Genomic DNA, 23,061 nt, shown 5'->3' with positions numbered 1-23,061 from the left:
TTATCAATTTAAAATTAGCTATTTATTCATTTACAGTATTTGCAACTTTGTTTTTGCGTTCTGCCGAGCAAAGTTTTGCAACAAAACATTCTGCATCAAGAATAAACGATTTGAATATACGGCTTACTTGAATTCAAATACTACACTTACTCAAATTGGCAAACGATTTCATCCAAACAAGTTGAAATGAAAAAATAAGGTAACAAAAATGAAGAAAAAAAAAGTAGAAGTCATGCAGAAAAAAATGAATTTGTACAGCAGGTAACCAACCTAAAGCAAATGGCAATATTAAAACGTGTAGACTACTTTACTTCGATTGATTTTTTTAAATGTAATTTGATATTAATTATAATTGAGTTTAATGGTTATTTTTTCTAGAAAAATACAACATATTCATTACAAACAGTTTACTACGGACTTTAGTGCTTTACTGCATTATAGCATTATAATCCATTTTAATTAATTCTAATCGCTTATTTTTGTTCCGACAATTTTGTTTTCCACGCATAATTGGCTACTACAAATAATCATCAGACAGGACTGAATGATGTATCATATTAAGGCCGTTTCATTCGTGATTTGAACGTCCTTAAAAAAATTTTCACAGTGTCGAGAAAAACTGGTTTGAAAATTTTGATTTCTGTTCTAATTTCCAGCTAATTAGTAAGGTAGTTAGGAATTGCAATAGCTTATTTAAGCTTAACTTAAGCCGTGAAAACTTATTTTTCTCAATTAAGGTAGTTTTTTAGCGCAATATTTGGAATCAAAAATTTAAAAGTGCAATGAATTTCCATTAAAAAAATATAAAAGATTTATTGGAAAACATTTCAATTTTTTTTTCAGTTTTTTAGGCATTATTCTTAAAAACTAAGACTAAATCAGTAAATTTTTACAGATTTATTAAGTTTTTTTTTTCTTAAATAACTGTAACTCTTTAACTGATCTTAAACTGTCAATTACAAAAAATCTCTGGCATTTATTGAGTGATATATCAATTAAAAGCCCTTTAAGTCGTGATTTGAACAAATTTGAAAAAAATGTAGTTTTTTAAGACTATGGTAGGAACATATTGTGCTTTTTGCACACTAATCGGCTATCTTTGTTGTTCCGACCACTGAAAATGGGGAGAAACTTTGGATTCAGTTGTGTTTTAGTTTTTTTCCACGCAAAATCAGCTACTACAAAAATCATCGGACAAGATTGAGTGATATATCATGTTGAAGCACTTTCAGTCGTAATTCGAAAAACGTTAACAAATTTCAAAAGTTTTTTCACAATGTCGAGAGAAATCGGTTTGAAATTTTTGATTTTTTGTCTAATTTCGGGCTAACAAAAACCATAGTTAGTAATTGCAATAGCTTATTTAAGCTTAATTTTAATTCAAGTTCTGTAGCCGTTTAACTTAAGTAATTGGTAGTTTTTGGAGTTTTTAGCGCAATTTTGGCAACCAAAGAATTCAAAAATCAAAAAATTTCCGCAAAATTGTTTTCTTTTTTTCTTTTCATTTTTCTTCAAAAGCTGTTTTGCATTTGAACTATTTTACTATGATTTTCAGTTATGTTCTACTTTTTCGTTTAGGATTTTTTTTACAACCTGCAGAAAAAGCGACACCGACTTGAGAAAATGTTTTTGTATTTTTTATGACTGTGGTCGGAACATTCTGTGCTTCATGCACAGTAACCGGCTTTCCTTGTTAAAATTTGTGAGCACTGACGATAAAACTTCTAAATTTTTGATTTTTAGCCTGAGAACTTGAGTGCGTATTGATGAGAAAAAAAGCAGAAAAGATGATTGTTTTCACTTGAAATAGAATCCCGGTCTTATCATACAAGATAATGAAAAAGCATTCATCAAATCCAATTTCTGTACTCATAAACTTAACTTCGAATATTTTTGAGTCTGAAGAAAACAAAAGCTCGCATCTTTAAAAATAAATACTAAAAGACTTCAACACCATAACCTGGTGGCCCAGAATCAATTTCAAGAGATTCAGCTTGATAACTCTCATAACTCTCACTCCTGTTTTCCTTCAACAATTTCTCGTATTTTTCACTCAATTTTTAATGTGTTTTTCAGTTACCCTTCAAGATACTTGTTTTCTATCGGTCTCGCTTTACTTAGCTTTAGGAGAGACATACTCCAGTTTCGAGTTGCAGTTTCAAACAACTCTACTCAGAAAAATGAGTAATCGACAAATTATAAAAAGGATAGACGGTTGCGTGTTCAAGTAGCACAGAATGTACCGACCAATTTCGAGAAAAAATTCTTTTTCCGTTGATTTAATGAACACGGCGGAAACATTCTGTGCACATTCAACCATCTATCCTTAAGTATAGTTTATTTCTATTAAGGAAATTGTTTAAAAATTTTTAATCGATGCTAGAGAAATTTCTCTCATAAGCTCATAAGCTAAGTATAAAGCGATACCGACAGCAAACAAGTATCCTGCGTTCATAATCGACAACATTTGTATCAAAAAATGATTAACAAATATGAATATGAAAAAAAATATGAAAAAAATTCTTATTTAGAAAGGTTTCGATCCGAATAAGCGCTGTATGAAATATCAAAAATTAGTTTTCTTCATAACCAATTTTTTATTCTAACGAGTGTTACTCGATTGCGGTACTTGCTCGCAAGAAGACTGATTCTCAAAAATTTCCAACCAGTGTTTATCAACAGTTTTACGTTCTTCCGATAGTTTTCAAAGGTCGTTCGAATCGCGACAGAAAGGCTTCATGATGGTTTATCATTCAATCCATTCTGATGACTATTTGTTGTTTCTGATTTGGCTTGTAAGTAACAGAACCAAAAAAACTAGAACACACCCAAATGCAAATTTTGGTGTCCTACAATTTAACGACGAAGTGTGTCTGTACTTCGGCTCTACTTATATAAAAAGCTTGGTGCCAAACCGTGAAGTTTCATTCCCACCCTCCCTTTGGAACCAGCGAGATGCTGCTGTGAGTGGGATTGCTCGAACAACAAATGCTGTCGAGGGATGGCATTTCGGGATTCAATCATATTTCAGCGGAACCCACCCAAATATGTGGAAAGTAGTTGGCAGCCTGCAAAAAGACGCTTCCGTACAAAAACTCAAATTGTTTGATGCATCGAGTGGCCACAAGTTCACAAAAAAGAAAAAGTATCGAGTATTAAATGAAAGAGTACAAAACATAATGTCCGTTTACGAAGACAAAACTGATCTGTAGTTTTTCAGAGCGTTATCTAGTTTGTGTTGAGCCATTGTAAATTTTGCTTCACTTTTGTTTATTCTTTCGTATTATTAAATTCCAATTTTACTCCTACTGAAACTTTTGTCAGCTTTTTTTGGAAAGAGGTTTCCTTGCAGACTCTCGGAAACGTAACTAAACGCAAGAACCTGACTCGTGCCTTAGCAATTTAATCCCAGGACAATTGCCCTTATTTTCGGGATGCTAGGCTGGGACTACGGGCTGGCAAAGCCTTTAGCTTTGCGTTTTTGTGCCAACAGTTCAAAAAAAGCTGATAAAGCGATCAGGTCCGATCAGCTTAAGTTCGAGAATAAGATATCGAAGTCACGAAGAATTATGTCTGGAAACTTATCTGTGTAGTTGTATCTTATTTGTATCATTATAGCTGTATCGTCATAATTGTCCAAAACAAACAAAAACATTGTTGGGAGTTCTCTTAAATGTCATGTCAATGATTTTTTTTGCTCGGAGACCCCCCTTTATTATCTGTTTGGCCGGAGTTTCAGTTCGATGAAAAATTTCATGCTGAACCCAAGTTGTTTCTCTCAGTTTTGCCTGGGCACAGAGCAAACAAAACTTCTCTCTTTGAAACCCGTGTTTGATAACATCGCATTGCAAGCATCATGAAAATCATCATCATTTGGATTTTGGATGTTTACGAAATATTCGAATTCAGTTGACGTGACTTCAGAATCTTGAATTCACTTCAGATCTAATATAACAAACTGTCTGTTCGTTTGTTTGTTTTCTGATAAATTCTACATTTGGACAAATTTACCAAGGGATTAAACAACAACTTAACCATTTAGGCATAAACAACAGAAGTCAAGTGCATATGTGTATCCTAAATTATATTGAACCTTCAAAACCATCAGAAACTTCTTGTCAAATACGTAGAAAACATTGTAAATGTCAACTTTATACGTTGTTGTCCTGTTTTAATCCCATGTTTGCGATGTTTGATTTGAGCTTTCGTTAAGATGAGAGTTTTGAGAGCGGCATAAGAGAGCTTATCATATGTGGCCATGGCCTCGTATTCATCATATTACTATTCCGGCCAAGACCCTGATGATTGCCCCTCTCCGACATATTACACTGCACATAACTGCAACAATATTGAAAGCTATATAGAGATAAACTATTTTGCTAATTCTAACAAGACTTCTTCGACAAACAGTTGTTATCAGAAAGAAATCATACCAGTATGTACGGCTAATTTAACGTCTGAAATGCCTGGTAGTCGTACTAAAGAACCCGCTGTTATCCAAAGCGGCCATAGTAGTCCAATACCTTCACAGGGTTTGCTCATTTCGGATATCCAGAATAACCCAATTTTCCGGAAGAAAGGGGAGAGTTGTAAACAGCCTCCTCCCCCATTATCGGATATCCAAAACAACCCAATTTTCCGCAAGAACAAGGAAATTAACAAGCAGCATCCGCCGCCGTTGTCAACTAAACCTCTGTCATCTCCTAAGCCCGCGACACCACCCAAACCCTCGATATCCCCGAAAACCTCGCCATCACAAAAATCACCAGTATCACTTCAACCCGCACCCGAAAATGGGATCCTTCGATCTACCAAAAAAACGCCAGCGAGTTGTGCCCCCGCTTCCCCTGTTGGATTCATGTTACCCGAACCAGAGTCAAGGTGGGACGGATCGCCAGCCGATCAGAGAACGGAGACGTTGAAACTGACGATGCCAGAAGTAGGGAGCCAGTTTTTGTTGCACCTTACAAAATAACTGTTAGGTTTCCGTTTACTGGAAAACGCTACTAGTTGCATAAAAGCTGATTTCTTCCCAAAACCGGCCTAAATTCTAGATCTTGCTTGTTATTAGATTGATGTTATGGTGACCAATGTTTTATAGGGTTATGGGGATTGAAAATTGCTAATTTGGTCAATTTCGAATACTTAACTGTAGAATAATGTCGCTGCTGAAATTTGCGCAGAGATTTTGTTTCAAGCTTTGAACATGAACCTCTTTCATAGTGTAAAAGAATCCGCCAAAAATGGTTAGTCGTTCCGACTTTCGAAGAAAACGGAATGTTTAAGCGTGTTATTTTTTTGTATTCAGTCCATTTTCCGCAATCGAAATAATAGTTTTCAAAAAAATATTTGTCGGATTGAAGATATTCTTCTCCTGAAGTCAATTACAAAAAGAAATTTACTTCCGATCTTTTTTGCAAAAAATTAGAAGTTTGAACATTGCCAATTCGGCCATGCTCTGGACTATTTTAAGCGCACATTGAATATTTTATGCAGAAGCCTGAGAGCGTAGCGCGAATCATTCATGCGTGGCGAATTATCACGCAAAACAAAATCGTTCCAAATTGATTGAATTGAGGCTAGCTAATCGGTCGCATTAATTTTGAACGCCTCAAATTTTCACACTTGATCTTTGATATTGTTCAAAAATTTTAGTTTTTTTTTTATATTTTTTCCCAACAATTTAATCGATATGGATTATGAGGCAGTCAGAACACTTAGGGCTTTGCCCTAATATACGAGCAGCCTTTTCAGACTTCCGAATTTTTCAGCGGAAACACCAAACGAGCACAAATATTCTGCTACTTTCTTCAAAAGTCGAAGCGACAAGACTACTCCTATCATGACAAAACGCTTAACGCTTTTCGGCTTGAACGCTGCGTTTGTCACTTAAGGTGTCTGGAAAACAAAATTGTAAAAACCTTTGATATCTTTTTCAGAATTTTCTTTCAAATTTTCTAAAAATTTACTTAAAAAAAGATAGAAGATCAATTTTTGACTTCAAAAAATCAATTTTTTGCAGACTGTAAAAAAATTTTATCAAAAGTGGCTAGCTCAAAAAGTGGCGAGATAAAAACAGCACCGAGCACAAATACTGTGTTACTTTCGTCCTGATACGAGCAATCTTAAGTAATCATAGTAGTAATTTCCTTCCATGTCAGAGATTACGTATAAAAACAACCTTATTTTGATCCATTCAACTTGAAATTGTTCGTTCGCTCGATTTATTTGCCACTTAAGTTCTAACAAGACTGCTCGTATCAACGCGAAGCCCTGAATGTTCCGAATGCCTTTTAAGATTTATGGAACAGTAATAACATAGAAAAATTGAACTTTTTAATGAAAATCATCCCCGCACGCCATATAAAGTACAAAAGAAAAAATTTCGCTGCTATAACAATCAATCATGGCAAATAAGTTTATTTCAACCAATTTGGAACGTTTTCTAGAACGTAATAATTGGATCTCCGCTTACATGTTAAAAGCGCGAAACATATCGCGCGTTAATTGAGCCAAATTGTCAAAAAGCCAATCATTAAACCCGCCAATTCCAGCCAAGACCCTGATGATTGCCCCTCTCCGACATATTACACTGCACATAACTGCAACAATATTGAAAGCTATGTAGAGATAAACTACTTTGCTAATTCTAACAAGACTTCTTCGACAAACAGTTGTTATCAGAAAGAAATCATACCAGTATGTACGGCTAATTTAACGTCTGAAATGCCTGGTAGTCGTACTAAAGAACCCGCTGTTATCCAAAGCGGCCATAGTAGTCCAATACCTTCACAGGGTTTACTCATTTCGGATATCCAGAATAACCCAATTTTCCGGAAGAAAGGGGAGAGTTGTAAACAGCCTCCTCCCCCGTTATCGGATATCCAAAACAACCCAATTTTCCGCAAGAACGAGGAAATTAACAAGCAGCATCCGCCGCAGTTGTCAACTAAACCTCTGTCATCTCCTAAGCCCGCGACACCACCCAAACCCTCGATATCCCAGAAACCCTCGCCATCACCAAAATCACCAGTATCACTTCAACCCGCACCCGAAAATGGGATCCTTCGATCTACCAAAAAAACGCCAGCGAGTAGTGCCCCCGCTTCCCCTGTTGGATTCATGTTACCCGAACCAGAGTCAAGGTGGGACGGATCGCCAGCCGATCAGAGAACGGAGACGTTGAAACTGACGATGCCAGAAGTAGGGAGCCAGTTTTTGTTGCACCTTACAAAATAACTGTTAGGTTTCCGTTTACTGGAAAACGCTACTAGTTGCATAAAAGCTGATTTCTTCTCAAAACCGGCCTAAATTCTAGATCTTGCTTGTTATTAGATTGATGTTATGGTGACCAATGTTTTATAGGGTTATGGGGATTGAAAATTGCTAATTTGGTCAATTTCGAATACTTAACTGTAGAATAATGTCGCTGCTGAAATTTGCGCAGAGATTTTGTTTCAAGCTTTGAACATGAACCTCTTTCATAGTGTAAAAGAATCCGCCAAAAATGGTTAGTCGTTCCGACTTTCGAAGAAAACGGAATGTTTAAGCGTGTTATTTTTTTGTATTCAGTCCATTTTCCGCAATCGAAATAGTAGTTTTCAAAAAAATATTTGTCGGATTGAAGATATTCTTCTCCTGAAGTCAATTACAAAAAGAAATTTACTTCCGATCTTTTTTGCAAAAAATTAGAAGTTTGAACATTGCCAATTCGGCCATGCTCTGGACTATTTTAAGCGCACATTGAATATTTTATGCAGAAGCCTGAAAGCGTAGCGCGAATCATTTATGCGTGGCGACTTATCACGCAAAACAAAATCGTTCCAAATTGATTGAATTGAGGCTAGCTAATCGGTCGCATTAATTTTGAACGCCTCAAATTTTCACACTTGATCTTTGATATTGTTCAAAAATTTTAGTTTTTTTATATTTTTTCCCAACAATTTAATCGATATGGATTATGAGGCAGTCAGAACACTTAGAGCTTTGCCCTAATATACGAGCAGCCTTTTCAGACTTCCGAATTTTTCAGCGGAAACACTAAACGAGCACAAACATTCTGCTACTTTCTTCAAAAGTCGAAGCGACAAGACTACTCCTATCATGACAAAACGCTTAACGCTTTTCGGCTTGAACGCTGCGTTTGTCACTTAAGGTGTCTGCAAAACAAAATTGTAAAAACCTTTGATATCTTTTTCAGAATTTTCTTTCAAATTTTCTAAAAATTTACTTAAAAAAAGATAGAAGATCAATTTTTGACTTCAAAAAATCAATTTTTTGCAGACTGTAAAAAAATTTTATCAAAAGTGGCTAGCTCAAAAAGTGGCGAGATAAAAACAGCACCGAGCACAAATACTGTGTTACTTTCGTCCTGATACGAGCAATCTTAAGTAATCATAGTAGTAATTTCCTTCCATGTCAGAGATTACGTATAAAAACAACCTTATTTTGATCCATTCAACTTGAAATTGTTCCTTCGCTCGATTTATTTGCCACTTAAGTTCTAACAAGACTGCTCGTATCAACGCGAAGCCCTGAATGTTCCGAATGCCTTTTAAGATTTATGGAACAGTAATAACATAGAAAAATTGAACTTTTTAATGAAAATCATCCCCGCACGCCATATAAAGTACAAAAGAAAAAATTTCGCTGCTATAACAATCAATCATGGCAAATAAGCTTATTTCAACCAATTTGGAACGTTTTCTAGAACGTAATAATTGGATCTCCGCTTACATGTTAAAAGCGCGAAACATATCGCGCGTTAATTGAGCCAAATTGGCCAAAAAGCCAATCATTAAACCCCCTAATTTTACGAAACATGATCACAGGTAAAACTTACTTCAATTTCAAGCTCAAGACAACAATACCTTTCGAACAATATAAAGTTTGTCAAAAATGGCTAGTTAAAAAGTCGAATTTTGTCTGAAGAAAAAAAACCCACCCCGAGCACAAATATTCCGTTACTTTCTTATCGAAAGTCGGAACAATTACACGAAATGTATTGCTTGTTAATGATCACAACTCGACCAAAGGAGCAATTTTCAAGCCCTCATATACTCTAAACAAGACTGTTTCTTTCCACGAACACATCATACCCACATCTCATCCACCCACACACCATATAAAGTACAAAAGGATAAATTTAATTCCTTTTAACAAATAAATTAAGGCAAATAAGCGTCTGTTAATCAATTTGGAACAACTTCTAAGACATATTAGATCTCTGCTAACGCGTTCAGTTGTCCCAAATTGGCAAAAATGGCAATCTTAAACCCCCATAGTTTACAAAAAATGATCACAGGTGAAATTTTTTTTTTCAAATTTAAGCTCAAAACAACAAAACCTTTCGAATGATTTTTGAAAATCCCGTCAAAAATGAATAGTTAAAAAGTCTAAATTTGTCTGAAGAAAAACCTACCCGAGCACAAATATTCCGTTACTTTTGTTAAAAAAGTCTGAACAAAAAAGAATCATAAGTATAAAAATTGAGTGTGCGACATTGCTACTTTTAGATATATTTAAAAAAAAGGCTAGTTAAAAGTCGAAAATGTGTGAAAAAAGTATTAGTCGAGAACAAATATTATATCATTTCCGTCGTAAGAGGGAACGATATTCCAACTGTTAATTAAAATTCGAACCTTTATCAAGAAATGTATACCATTTTGCAAAGAGGACAGACTTAAAATATTGTGATTTAATTTGAGCAGAAAAATCAGGTCTTTTACCAAAATTGGGGCAAAAACTTGAACGAGAACAAATATAAAACCCGGGAACCAATAAGAGCGAGATCAAATAAGACTGCTAAACTTAAATTTGCGGTTATTTCGAGGTCAATTAATGTTACTGGGGATCATTGATAACAGATCATTACATAAAATGAGTAGGTATCCGATATTTAGAAACTTTGACGGTCGTCATGTTTTATGTCTTGGTGAGTCGAGATAAATCAAAGGCTACAATTAATCACTGCTTTTTACAATATAAAACATTTGTATTTGAGAATGAGGCAATTTGTTTCAGACTAGAAGAAGATCTGGATTGAGAAAGTTAGCCTTCTGGAGGTGGAGCTGTCTTTCTTGCAAAACGGTCAGTTTTCATTGTCTAACACATTAAGAAATCAATGAAAACAGCCCGATAGAATGCAGGCATTTTTTTACACAAGAACGATTGGTTTTTCGAAAACGGCCAAAGTTGGAACATTCAGAGATGATTAAAAATAGAAGATGACCAATTTCTTTTAAAAAATTTGCATTCGTAAGCTAATTTTTTGGACAAAAAGTGTAACTCAAAGTAATTTAAACTTTCAAACGTACACCAGAAATTGATCAAAATTGGCAGATTGCTCTTTTTAGTTCCAGTTTTTTCTTCTTATCTTTTATTAAAAAACAAATTATTTTCGGAAAAATTTCGGAAAAAACATGCATCATCAATTTTATCTGAGAACGTAAAATTAGAGCAAAAAAATTGATCTAAAATTAAAATGAAGCGTATCTATTTGAATGATTATGTCAACGACATCACCAACAACTTTGCATAAACTAATGGGACTTACTTGTATGCGTGCCATCTTGCATGCGGCTATTCGCACAATTAGAGTTGAGTTAGTTCACATATGGAACTAAGACTCAAAATGATGCATACCGCTTCAAAGTGGGTTTTCTAAGTTAAATTGTGCATGTTAAAAGGCACGCATGCAAGTCACTACGCCCTTTTATTTTTAAACAGAAGTGGAGTTGCAATTCGCAAAGTCAAGCAAAAATTTGATAATTACTTTAACCGTAAAACCCTGGCTGCTTGGATCAATCTACTCATAGTCTAATAGAAACAACAGCAGCCTGTTTGATAAGCTAATTTGTGTAAACGAATTCTAATCTTGAATAACAAAATTGGATTTTTCTGATTTGCATCTCGGAGTGGAAAATATTGCAAGATTATTACAAGATTTTTGCAAGATCTAGCTTTCATATCTCTTTTTCAAAACTTACTGATGGTGTAAATTTCATGCAATTCGAGAACTCTTTCTGAGTTTGTATTTTTTCCCAATGTTCTTTTATATTTAGTTTAATTAGCGTAAAAAACTTACGGTTACTGTCACAAAGATTTTTTTTCAATTTGTTACTCTATGTTATCTGCTTTGATTTTTTTTCTAAAATCATGAAATTGGCTTTCAAGAGCTGTAAAATTTATGAATTTTTGCACTTCTCGCTTGTCTTGTAGGAAACTTACTGTGCAGCATTCCGTTGAAAATTTTTCTTTTTTTCTGTTGTTTATTTTCAGAATTTTTGGAAAGCATCGAACATTACAAAAACAACAAAACAGAAATAGGAAATTCTTATAAAAAACACCTCATGCTAGAAAAAAAACGTATGTAATAATTGTGCAAAATTTCTAAAACTTGTGTAGGTATGGAATAAAATGAGAATATCGTTCTTAAAAAACGTTTCTTTTGTGAATGAATTAAGCAAATAAGAAACCCGGACCAGTGCACGTTCTCCCAAAACACATTGTTAATTATGAAGTATTAAATGCGTCTTGTAACACTCTGGGATATTGAGCTCGAACATTTATTTACCCATGGTCTGAATCCAGATTTCTTCGGTCCATGTTGAGAAACATGTTGAGGTAAACACGACCCTACCTCCTCAGTTCTGGTCGCCAAGATTTTTCAAAGAGTCCCTCTTTTGGTGCTAAGTCACGATATCTACTTCTGGTCGACCTATTTTGCTAAAAATGTGTTCGTCGCCAATATATATTAAATTTCTGGGGGAGCGATCACCAATTTTTTTGCTTTTTGTTCCATATTCCGACTTTCGAAGAAAATGCAGAATATTTAAGCGTGGGTTGATTTTTTATTCAATCAATTTTCCATTTCTTAGTTACGAGTTTTTGACAGAGTTTTCAAACCATCTGGAGGATATGGTTGTCATGGGCTCAAATTAAAAAAATAGTTCACCTGTGATAATTTTTTGAAAATTGCTAATTTGGTCAAGTTGGGATAATTAACGCACGATATAAAGCTGTCTTATTACAGGCGTAAGCGGCAAAAGAATGCAATCTAAGCTGAATTGAGGCCAGTAATTTAGTCTTTTTAAAACAATGAGAGGACGATAAAGGCATCTTGCATAGCTTAAATTTTTTTTTCGATTATGTCGTCAATTTTTCATGTAGAAAACTTTTTAATTGGCCTGATTATGCAGTCGGATTAATGAGGGCCTCGCTTCGATATACGAGCTTTTTTGCTTTTATAGGAGCTCGCAAACTCAATGAGCTTGAGAAGTACAAAAATGTCTACCCCACTGACTTTTAATCACCTAAACTAACAGCGAAACAATTTTTGCTGCGATAGAACTAAACGAAAGAATTTAGGCCCGGGTTGCCCACCACAGAAGATAATGCGCAACCATACACATCCATGCATGATTTGTATGGAAACTGACTAATCATGCGATTGTTTCGAAAACCTTCGAAATAGCTTTTTAACGGATAAAGTTAGTAATAAAACGGTTTCTCATCATTATGCAAGCTGTTGGTAATGCAAATGAAATCTAAATCAAGTTAACACAACCCCCCCTCCCTCCTCAAAAGACCAAGTTAAGGTGGATCTCTTTAACAATATCCCCATTTTTGAAAAAAGGGGGATATTCGCTGCTAGGTATAAAATTCTGATATGCTTAACCGTTGATTTATTTCTTTACAGGTGATATTTGTTACTAGGTTCCCGAGGGGGATATAGTAAAAGATATCCGTTACGACCCTCCACCCCAGCGTTCTATTTAAGCTAAACTTGCTAAGCGCTGCATGTAAAATGCTCTGATGCGATTGGCTGAAGTTTTGAATTCAGAACCAATTTAACATCCTTCCCTCTAAAATGATTTGAGGGGGGGGGGGAGAGGGGAGGCATGTTAACTTGGTTCATAAGCTTTACTGGAAAAGAACTTAAATCTGGTTTTGGACCCAATAGGATGAAAAGGATCCTAGCCTAACAGATTTCAGGCTATAGTAAGAACAATTTCCGCAAAGTCAACTATGATGAGACTGCAAAAAGCAGTAAAAACGCGATCGAGATAAAGTCGAGCAGAAGCTGAAAAACTTCAATAATGGATTCTACCGCCTAACCTAATGGTCTAAACGCTTGAAAATAATCAGATCTCAGCCACAAGTTTCAAAAACGACAGTACATGAAAATTAACAGCGACCCGGCGCAAACAACAATTCAACCCAGGCTCGATAGTTTTCAACTATCTTGACCCAAGATATCTATGTTTCGATATGTTTCACAGAGGAAAAATATTTCGACCGGCAACAAGTTTTTGGCTGAGCTCGACGGAAGAAAAACGACGGAGTCTTAGACTATGTCGCTATTATTTTTTAGACGAAAATGCGACTATTTTTTTGACCACGTCCTGACTAAGTTTCACACTATAGCAACTAATTTCCAGAACATCGCAACCGATGTACGGTATTTGTAGACTAAATGTCCGCGACTATAAAACCCTGCCAGACTATGGACTTTTGGTCACGGATTTAACATCGGTGCGAACGACAAAATCAAATAATAAATTGCGGACTTTTTGATTGTTGATTTTTTACCTCAATATTGAAAAATAAATCTTGTTTTCGCCACAACGGAGTTTCAAACACCTAAAAAGTGATTTTGTTGTATCAGTCTCAAAAAGTGGTTTGAATTCCAAGCCCTGCAGAACTTTTAACCAATTGGTCCTTTTGTGTATGAACAAACGCTGGCTATCTTCTGATCCTTTTGAACAAATGCTGGCTATCTTCCAGTTGCCAAATGAAAAAGCATGCTTTAGTTTATAGCCTAGCGGTCTAAGCGATGGACTTAACCTACCGGCCAACCCTGGTACACAGTTATGCTTTAACGGTTGAAGGATTTTAACGGTACGGAATGTTTCACATAACAACTGAATGCGTTAAGTTCTATGAGCGATCAAGTGTGGTGATCAAAAAAGTTTACTAATTTACAAGAAAAGGGAAAAGTTTCAACGATATTTAGTAACTACCCGCACTGAAGTTTCATGGATTATTGTAATCGATTATAAAGGATTATAATGGATTTAAAAATCGATTACGTGGTCTAAATTTGACATGATAATCGATTATATTGACAACATTTTAGTCAACGAAAATCCATTATAATCGATTATTACCCATGAAACTTCGGTGCGGGTAGAACAATGCTCTCAGATTGGGAAAACATTTTTTAAATCGCTATGCGAATGTTTTTTGGCTCTTTTTCCTTTCCCCCACCAGCGAATTTTCACTAGTAATTTCTCTGTTCTCATTGTCCGACTGTTACAAAATTTGACATGTTAGGCTATGACAAACGTATTTGACCGTGACATTTAACCTTGTAAAACTCCCTCGCTACGCCAGAAAATTGATACTTATGTGCGGTAGGGGAAAAGGAAAAAGACCTGGTTTTTCAGTAATTAAAATGACATCATTGGTCGCTTGATATTTTCCAGTATCGTATAAAGCCCGTTTGCTTGCATTTCAAAAAAGTCACCATAATGTTTTGAAAAAATTTTTCTGTCAGGTCAACAGTTTTGTTTATCGGAACTTAACGGTCTAGAAATAATAAGTTTACGAGTCGTAGTCTTGACATAAAACGACATCGGCCTCGGTAAAATTAATAAATTTCGTAGATTAATATGGGGGTCTATCAAAGGCTGTTAACCCTGTGTAAAGGGGGTATGGCGTTCTATAACTTACCCTCAACCCAGACTGAGTTTCAGTTTCTTTAGCAAAGCAATGTTTTTTTTTCAACTCAATGTGGTGTTTATCAATTTTGTTGCAGAAATCGTCTTCGCCCCCTCCCCCTGACCCGGCCCGCATGGCGAAGAGATCAAAGTCGTTCTCAAAGACCATTCTGAAGAAAGAGAGTGTCGTGAAATTGCCTCCCCAACAACTCTTCCAGCTCGAACATGAGTCATCATGGCAAGTCACACAGGATGTGAGATGAATTTTTTCAATAGTATTCAACTTTCATGATATTTTCATGAAACGTTTTTGATCTCGATGGACGCGTAAAAATTTTCGAAAACCGTCATATAGCTGAATAATTTTTCCAGGTGCCATGATTTCAAATCTCGCGAAAATAATCGTTGTTTTCTAATAAAGGGTGACTAAGATTAAAAGAAATTTTTTTAATTTTTCCTACTCTGCAGAATATTGTTGCTGTAAATGGATAAAAAAGTAATTTATCCGAATCATAGTAAACATGTCTATTTTGATTAAGTGAATTTGCATGATCTGTTGTGTGTAGTTAATAGCACTGAAGCAAGAGGGATCATACAAAGGCATCACCAAAGAAGAAGCAGATGCTCTCCTCATCAAATACGAGGTTTATTTTTGATTCCAGTTCTCATTTTTTAACTGCCCATAGCTTTACAGAGTCTCTTGAAAAGTTGTACAAAAACGCAATTTTTGTAAGACGAGTTTTATTCAAAAACCCGCTTCTAAAAATCCTTATTCAAAAACCTCAGTAATCTCGTTCGCACCCAAAGCAGGTTTTGAAATCAAAACGCATTAAGGCGCCAAACTCGGGTTTTTATGTAGACACTTATTTGTGCTTTCACGCTTCTGGTTCCACAGTCACATCTTTTGCGTGTTTTAGAGACTTCGTCAGTAAATTTCGCAAACAAACGACATTTTTTTTGTCATTGGACTTTGGTGTTCTGGCTTTTGAAGTAGATTCCTTTGCATGTCGGTGGATTCCACATTTTTTTCAGTGGAATCCGCGGTCATTTTTTCCTTTTGTCGCTGGTTTCCATTGTTTGTCATGGATAGCGCGTTCAGTTTGTTCCTTTTGTTCTTATTATTTGTGCTCGAGGTGGTTTTTTTTCTTCAGATAAATGTCGACTTTTCAACTAGCCAATTTTGACGGAATTTTTTTATAATTCAAAAAATTTTGTTGTCCTGAGCCTAAGTTCACATGTGATCAATTTCATTTAAGTTATGGGGTTTTAGAGATTGCCATTTTGGCCATTTTGGGACAATAGACGCGCGATATATTTCGCACTATTAACGCGTAAGCGGAGATATAACCCGTCTTAGAAATCGTTCTAAACTGGTTGAAGGAAGCTTATTCGCCATAATTGATTTTGTTACTAAGAGCGAAATTTATCATTTTGTACTTAATATGGCGTGTGTGGGGATAATTTTCAAAAAAAATTTAAAAAAAATCAATTTATTTTTATTACATTTAATTTTTTTCTTGCTACTACTGCTCCATAGGCCTTAAAAGGCAGTCGGAACTTTCAAGACTTCTCCCTGATACGAGCAGTTTTGATGAACTATAAAATGAAATGCTGAAAAAGGACATATCGATTGTGGAATCCACTGACAAACAGTGGAATCCATTTACAGTTTGCTTCCACTTGCTTCAACTGCCAAAACGCATTTATCTGTTGAAATCAAAACAAGAATGTCCTACCATTTGTCTCTAAAATCAGCATTGTCACTGGATTGCAAATTTATGCTTGCTAGCCAAAACTGGTATTGAGCGCCTAGTGCCTACAGCTTGACGTCGCATTGTCTTCTTGCAAAAATCTCGTTTCTATTTGCTTCTTAGAGCTGAAATATTGACCGAATCATATATGAGCCGTAAAACATTTTGATCATGATAGCAATCAATTTTAGTAAAAAGAAAGCTCTTATTGTCCATTTTTAAATACTTTTCATCAATTCATTTTGTCAAAGAACAAAAGTTTTTCGCAGGAAAGCAAAATTTAGATTATTAAGAAACATAAAATTCTGGAAAAACAAAAGCGGCCATTATAATTTATGGATATAATCCCCTCGGAGATTCGACTCCCTGAATCCCTAAACCTTAAATGTGAAGCACGCCTATAACATCAGTTTTTGGTCCAAGCTAATTCTCGTAAAGTAGCTCTGGTTCGGATAAACCGTCTGCACGGCACGATATCTTTTTTTGGCCAGATAGGTTCATGTTACTCTTGGTCTTACTATATTTCTGAGTCTAAATAGTTAAAAATATATTTTCAAGGCTATAATTGAGATTGACTGATTCCTATCAGATGACCAGTTTGTTTGATATGAAGAATTATAATTGTTCCGACTTTCGATACGAAAGTAACGGAATATTTGTGCCCGGGGTGGGTTTTTTTTTCTTCAGACAAATTTCGACTTTTTAACTAGCCATTTTTGACGAAATTTTTTTAAATCTATCGAAAGCTATTATTGTCCTGAGCTCAAACTTGAAAAGATATTTCATCTGTGATCATTTTTCGTAAAGTTACGGGGGCTTAAAGATTGCAATTTTGGCCAATTTGGGACCATTAACGCGCGATATATTTCGCGCTATTAACGCGTAAGCGGAGAGTTAATCCGTCTTAGAAATCCGTCCAAATTGGTTAAAAGAAGCTTATTTGCCATAATTGGTTTGTTACAAGGAGCGAAATCTATCCTTTTGTACTTTATATGGCGCGTGGGGTGATGATTTTCATAAAAATTTTCAGAAAATTTCAGAAAATTTTAGAAAAAAAAAGTTTTTCATTTTTTTTTATTTTATCGAATTTTGTAATGTTATTACTGCTCCATAAACCTTAAAAGGCAGTCGGAACATTCAGGGCTTTCAGCCTGATACGAGCAGTCTTGTTCTAATATAGAGCCTATGAAGATGAGTCATGGCCGGTAAGTTACAGAATATAAATTTTTAAAGCATAAAACAAGACTGCTCGTATCAGGGCGAAGCCCTGAATGTTCCGACTGCCTTTTGAGGTTTATGGAGCAGCAGTAATAACAAAAAAATTAAATGAAATAAAATAAAATGAATTTTTTTTTTCTAAAATTTGAAATTTTTTTATAAAAATAATCCCCCCACACGCCATTTAAAGTACAAAAAGATAGATTTCGTTCCTTGTAACAAATCAATTATGGCAAATAAGCTTCGTTCAACCAATTTGTAACGATTTATAAGACGGACTAGATCTCCTCTTACGCGTTAATAGCGCGAATTATATCGCGCGTTAATTGTCCCAAATTGGTCAAAATGGCCAAAATGGCAATGTTTAAACCCTCATAACTTTACAAAAAATGATCACAGGTGAAATATCTTTTCAAATTTAAGCTCAGGACAACAAAACCTCTTGAATGATATTAAAAAATTCCGTCAAAAATGGCTAGTTAAAAAGTCGAAATTTGTCTGAAGAAAAAAAACTCACCCCGAGCACAAATATTCCGTTACTTTCGTATCGAAAGTCGGAACAAAAACTGGAAGCGAGGGATGAATCGATAGAAAGATCCAATTTAATTGCATTTTGGAAAAGTTTCCATGAAAGGCCCTTTTTAGCCTTGTCTGCGGTGCAAAAAATTGGCAAAAGGGCGTTAGCAATATTTAAGGAGAGCTTTGGAAAATCAATTTGGTGGTCAACCCTTGAAACAAGGTCGACAAAATTTTCGAAAACTTTCGGAAAACTGCTTCTGATTAACCTGCTTTACAGTTTGTTTTTCTAGAGGTCAGATCAGATTAAAAATTCAATGGTTTTGTTTTCCAAACTTCGTTTTGTTATGATGTTGATTATGTGTCTGAATTTAGAGTTTTGTCAAAGTTTGTTCAAAGTTTCGATAAATTTGATAGTTTTGTCAAAAAAGCGATCAAATCGATGTTTTTCTGAAATTTTGGTCAATTTGATATTCTTTTTCTTAAAAAAAACTTATAAATGCGGTTGAAAGTCATATTTTTGCGCGAGATTTTGGTCAAACTTTATTTTTTGGATGAATTTTTAGTCAACTTGATTTTTTCTGATCATAAGATGTTTTTGATCGATTGTACGTCAAATAATTTTTGAGTTTCTTCTGAATTTCAGCTGGGCACGTATCTATTGCGACCGAACAACACATGTAGTGGATTCTGTCTCTCCTATGTGGTGTCCAATGATAGAATAGAACACACTGACATCACCAGAGAGGGAGACCACGAAACCGAAGTGTTCAAACTCCCCGGACAAGATAACACGGTACATATTTTGGATTAAGTTGGATTAGAAACACATCGATGACTTAGAACTAGCGCTCGTATATTTAAAAACATTTTTAAATATTTAAAATTAACGGTGCTGGTATATGTAAGAAAGTAAACAATCGGTAAAAAATGATGAAAAAAAAACATTTTAACCATTCCTGGCTCCATTCAAGAAATCATTTCTCTTATTTAAACTCGTCAACAAAATAATATTCAGATTGGCGTAAAATTCAGCTAAGAAGAAAACTTCTCAAAAGAATATCAAGGAATTGCTGGATTTTGTTCAGAATTTGCATAACGAAAACTAAAACCATTTGATCCTATCGCTCATAAATTCACATACCAACCCCCCCCCCCTAACCACTTCAAGCCCACCACGAGCAAAACAATCATAATGGAATGAAAAGCAGCCATGGAAGGAAAACAGCTTAAAGTTAGCAATTATTTTTGTTGCTTGTTTCAGCCGTACAAATCTCTGATGGAAGTTGTGGACATGGGGAGGAACAGCGGCTTCGCAATCCAGATCAGCGGCTCCAATATGACCTTCTTCTTCCTCAACCCCCCCTCTGACATGGCACTCAAGGACAAAGTATCCCCAGTGGATAATATGTTCAGATAGATGAGATACAGATTTAGATTCATGACTAGATGAAGCCATGTATATAAAACGAAAAAAAAAATGGAGACCCCTTCCCCACTCTCATAACCCAATTCTGACTAGGACGAGAATCTGGGGAAAAAATCAAGCCAAGGCTACAACATCAGCCTCGCCTCTAGATGATCGTCTCCCTCTAGATCTGATGCCCGCGATTCCTTCCTTTCTTCGAATTCGTATTTTTCTCAAGATTGAAACAAATTTGAACTTACTCCTCAAGAGAGATTAAATTGTTAATGAACGGAATGCTGAAATTATTTACTGAAGACAATTTATATATTCGTATAATCTTTAGTTTATCTTTGTGTAAATTGATAGGAGTAATTAAAACAGTTGATTTTTTCTAAGATAACTTCCTAATTATGCGTTATGCCAGAGTGATAGCGTGATGAAAAAAATAGCTTGTTCGAAAAATTGTTTGATATTGTTTCCACATTCTCCAAAAATGAATCCGATAGTTCAATTTTCCATTTTAAATCAACCAACTCAAAAACATGTTGGACTATTTGATATGTTTCCAAAACCCTTTTGGCATTGATGCGCTCTGCCAAGAAAAATGCCTGTCGAGCAAAATATATTATTTTCGAAAGTCCAACCACAGTCTGATCCAGATTCAAATTGCATAGTCATGCGTAGAGCTTGAGGCTGGAAGGTCTAGATATAAAGTTGCAAAAGTCGCGCTGTGGGTCGCAAAAGTTGCGTTTTGGGTAGCTAAAGTTGCGCGGTGGGTCGCAAACGTTGCGCTATGGGTCGCAAAAGTTGCGCTTTGGGTCGCAAAAGTTGAGCTGTGCGTCGCAAATATGCGCTGTGGGTCGCAAAAGTTGCGCTTTGGTTCGCAAAAGTTGCGCTGTGGGTCGCAAAAGTTGCGCTTTGGGAAGCAAAAGTTGCGCTGTGGTTCGCAAAAGTTGCACTGTGAGTCGCAAAAGTTGCGCCGTGTGTTGCAAAAGTTGCGACGTGTGTTGCAAAAGTTGCGCTGTGGGTCGCAAAATTTGCGCTGCGGGTAGCAAAAGTTGCGCTTTGGCTCGCAAAAGTTGCGCTGTGGGTAGCAAAAGTTGCGCTGTGGGTCTCAAAAGTTGCGCTGTGGGTCACAAAAGTTGCGCTGTGGGTCGCAAAATTTGCGCTGCGGGTAGCAAAAGTTGCGCTTTGGGTCGCAAAAGTTGCCTTGTGGGTCGCAAAAGTTGCGCTGTGGGTCGCAAAAGTTGCGCTTTGGGTAGCAAAAGTTGTGCTTTGAATCGCAAAATTCGCGCTGTGTGTTGCAAAACGTGCACAGTTGGTCGCTAAAGTTGCGTTGTGCGTCACAAAAACTGCATTTTGGGTCGCAAAAACTGCGCTGTGGGTCGAAAAAATTGCTCTGTGAGTCGCAAACGTTGCGGTGTGGGTCGCAAAAGTTTCGCTGTGATAGCAAAAGTTGCGCTTTGGGTCGCAAAAGTCGTGCTTTGGGTCACAAATTCGCGCCGTGTGTTGCAAAAAGCGCAGAGTGGATCGCTAGAGTCAAGAACATAAATTTGGCTGCGAAGGTTCAGGTTTAGACATAGTCATGAAAGTCTGGACATAAAGTCGCAAAACTCTGAATATTTTTCCAGATTTTGGCGACTTTATGCTCAGAAATTCACGACTGTATGTTCAGGTGACTTTTTCAGTCAGGCACACTTTGTATCCAGACTTTCGCTATCACACATTTTGCTGTGTTCAGATTTTCGCGACACAAGGCGCGACTTTGACTTCAAAGTTCTCAGACTCAGACATTCGGCACAATTATACATTTTGTGCCTGGATGTGGATGCGGCCTGATATTTGCGTCCAACTGCGCGGAACATCTAAAAAGAATCTAACATCTTAACCAAAGCTAAGTTTGAAATCTACAAAAACTTTAGGTCAGGAAGTTTTAGTTTCACCATTGATGCAATACAAAGGCAAGTCCTTCTAAGTGTCTGAAAGCAATCCCAATTATGATTTGGGCTAAAACTAAACAAGACTGCTCGCATCAGTCTCTCTCGTAAAATTCGACCGTCAGTGACTGTCTATGCAATAGTGTTCAACTAAAAAATCATCCCTTCTAGAGGCGTATGAATCAAAAATAGATGCAAGGCTACTCTTCTCGTATAAGAGCAAAATCCTGAAAATTCAGACTAATTTATAACGTCTATGGTTAGTGTTAGCTTCAACAATTGATGAAATTTTGAAAAGAAAATGAAAAAAATATTTAAAAATTTGTGTTATATCATTCCCCACGTGCTATGTGAAATACAAAATGATGCTTTTTGAAAAAAGTTGCGGTGTGGGTCGCAAAAATTTCGCTGTGATAACAAAAGTTGCGCTTTGGGTCGCAAAAGTCGCGCTTTGGGTCACAAATTCGCGCCGTGTGTTGCAAAAGGCGCAGAGTGGATCGCTAAAGTCAAGAACATAAATTTGGCTGCAAAGGTTCAGGTTTAGACATAATCATGAAAGTCTGGACATAAAGACGCAAAACTCTGAATATTTTTCCAGATTTTGGCGACTTTATGCTCAGAAATTCACGACTGTATGTTCAGGCGACTTTTTCAGTCAGGCACACTTTGTATCCAGACTTTCGCTATCACACATTTTGCTGTGTTCAGATTATCGCGACACAAGGCGCGACTTTGACTTCAAAGTTCTCAGACTCAGACATTCGGCACAATTATACATTTTGTGCCTGGATGTGGATGTGACCTGATATTTGCGTCCCACTGCGCGGAACATCTAAAAAAAAATCTAACATTTTAAACAAAACTAAGTTTGAAATCTACAAAAACTTTAGGTCAGGAAGTTTTAGTTTCACCATTGATGCAATACAAAGGCAAGTCCTTCTGAGTGTCTGAAAGCAATCCCAATTATGATTTGGGCTGAAACTAAACAAGACTGCTCGCATCAGTCCCTCTCGTGAAATTCGACCGTCATTGACTGTCTATGCAATAGTGTTCAACTAAAAAGTCATCCCTTCTAGAGGCGTATGAATCAAAAATAGATGCAAGGCTACTCTTCTCGTATAAGAGCAAAATCCCGAAAATTCCGACTAATTTTTAACGTCTATGGTTAGTGTTAGCTTCAACAATTGATGAAATTTTAAAAAGAAAATGAAAAAAATAATTAAAAATTTGTGTTATATCATTCCCCACGCGCTATGTGAAATTCAAAATGATGCATTTTGCAAAAAGTTGCGGTGTGGGTCGCAAAAGTTTCGCTGTGATAGCAAAAGTTGCGCTTTGGGTCGCAAAAGTCGCGCTTTGGGTCACAAATTTGCGCCGTGTGTTGCAAAAGGCGCAGAGTGGATCGCTAAAGTCAAGAACATAAATTTGGCTGCGAAGGTTCAGGTTTAGACATAGTCATGAAAGTCTGGACATAAAGTCGCAAAATTCTGAAAATTTTTCCAGATTTT

At 36.1% G+C, this 23,061-nt stretch overlaps 2 protein-coding genes across 4 annotated transcripts in view; one reads left to right on the top strand and one right to left on the bottom strand.

Moving 5' to 3' along the window:
* Positions 1-23,061, bottom strand: part of LOC134847574 (B9 domain-containing protein 1-like) — a 271,610-nt gene that overhangs the window by 111,266 nt on the left and 137,283 nt on the right. The gene's annotated exons all lie outside the window — the stretch shown is intronic.
* On the top strand, positions 6,631-19,996 carry LOC134847764 (histone-lysine N-methyltransferase 2D-like). 3 transcript variants are annotated; one of them, XM_063864972.1, is made up of 6 exons: positions 6,631-7,203; positions 10,024-10,089; positions 14,819-14,977; positions 15,290-15,367; positions 18,855-19,004; positions 19,473-19,996. In XM_063864972.1, exons 1-6 carry the CDS (start codon positions 6,727-6,729, stop codon positions 19,626-19,628), a joined length of 1,086 nt encoding a protein of 361 aa, XP_063721042.1. In that variant the 5' UTR covers positions 6,631-6,726; the 3' UTR covers positions 19,629-19,996. The 3 variants fall into 3 exon arrangements, with proteins under 3 accessions (XP_063721042.1, XP_063721043.1, XP_063721044.1); XM_063864973.1 differs by having other exon boundaries at positions 6,642-7,203; positions 14,822-14,977; XM_063864974.1 differs by lacking the exon at positions 6,631-7,203 and adding an exon at positions 9,877-9,934 and having other exon boundaries at positions 14,822-14,977.

Source organism: Symsagittifera roscoffensis, chromosome 6, assembly GCF_963678635.1.
Source record: "Symsagittifera roscoffensis chromosome 6, txSymRosc1.1, whole genome shotgun sequence".
Classification (NCBI taxonomy): domain Eukaryota; kingdom Metazoa; phylum Xenacoelomorpha; order Acoela; family Convolutidae; genus Symsagittifera; species Symsagittifera roscoffensis.
This window is presented reverse-complemented; position numbering and strand designations above follow the sequence as displayed.

What these genes read in the sequence shown, in the direction of transcription:
- LOC134847764 (XM_063864972.1), top strand. Translation starts at nt 6,727, where the DNA reads ATGCCTGGTAGTCGTACTAAAGAACCCGCTGTTATCCAAAGCGGCCAT. An exon ending in TGAAACTGACGATGCCAGAA is followed by an intron (nt 7,204 to 10,023) that starts GTAGGGAGCCAG and finishes AATTTGTTTCAG; the next exon opens with ACTAGAAGAAGATCTGGATT. An exon ending in CTCTCCTCATCAAATACGAG is followed by an intron (nt 15,368 to 18,854) that starts GTTTATTTTTGA and finishes TCTGAATTTCAG; the next exon opens with CTGGGCACGTATCTATTGCG.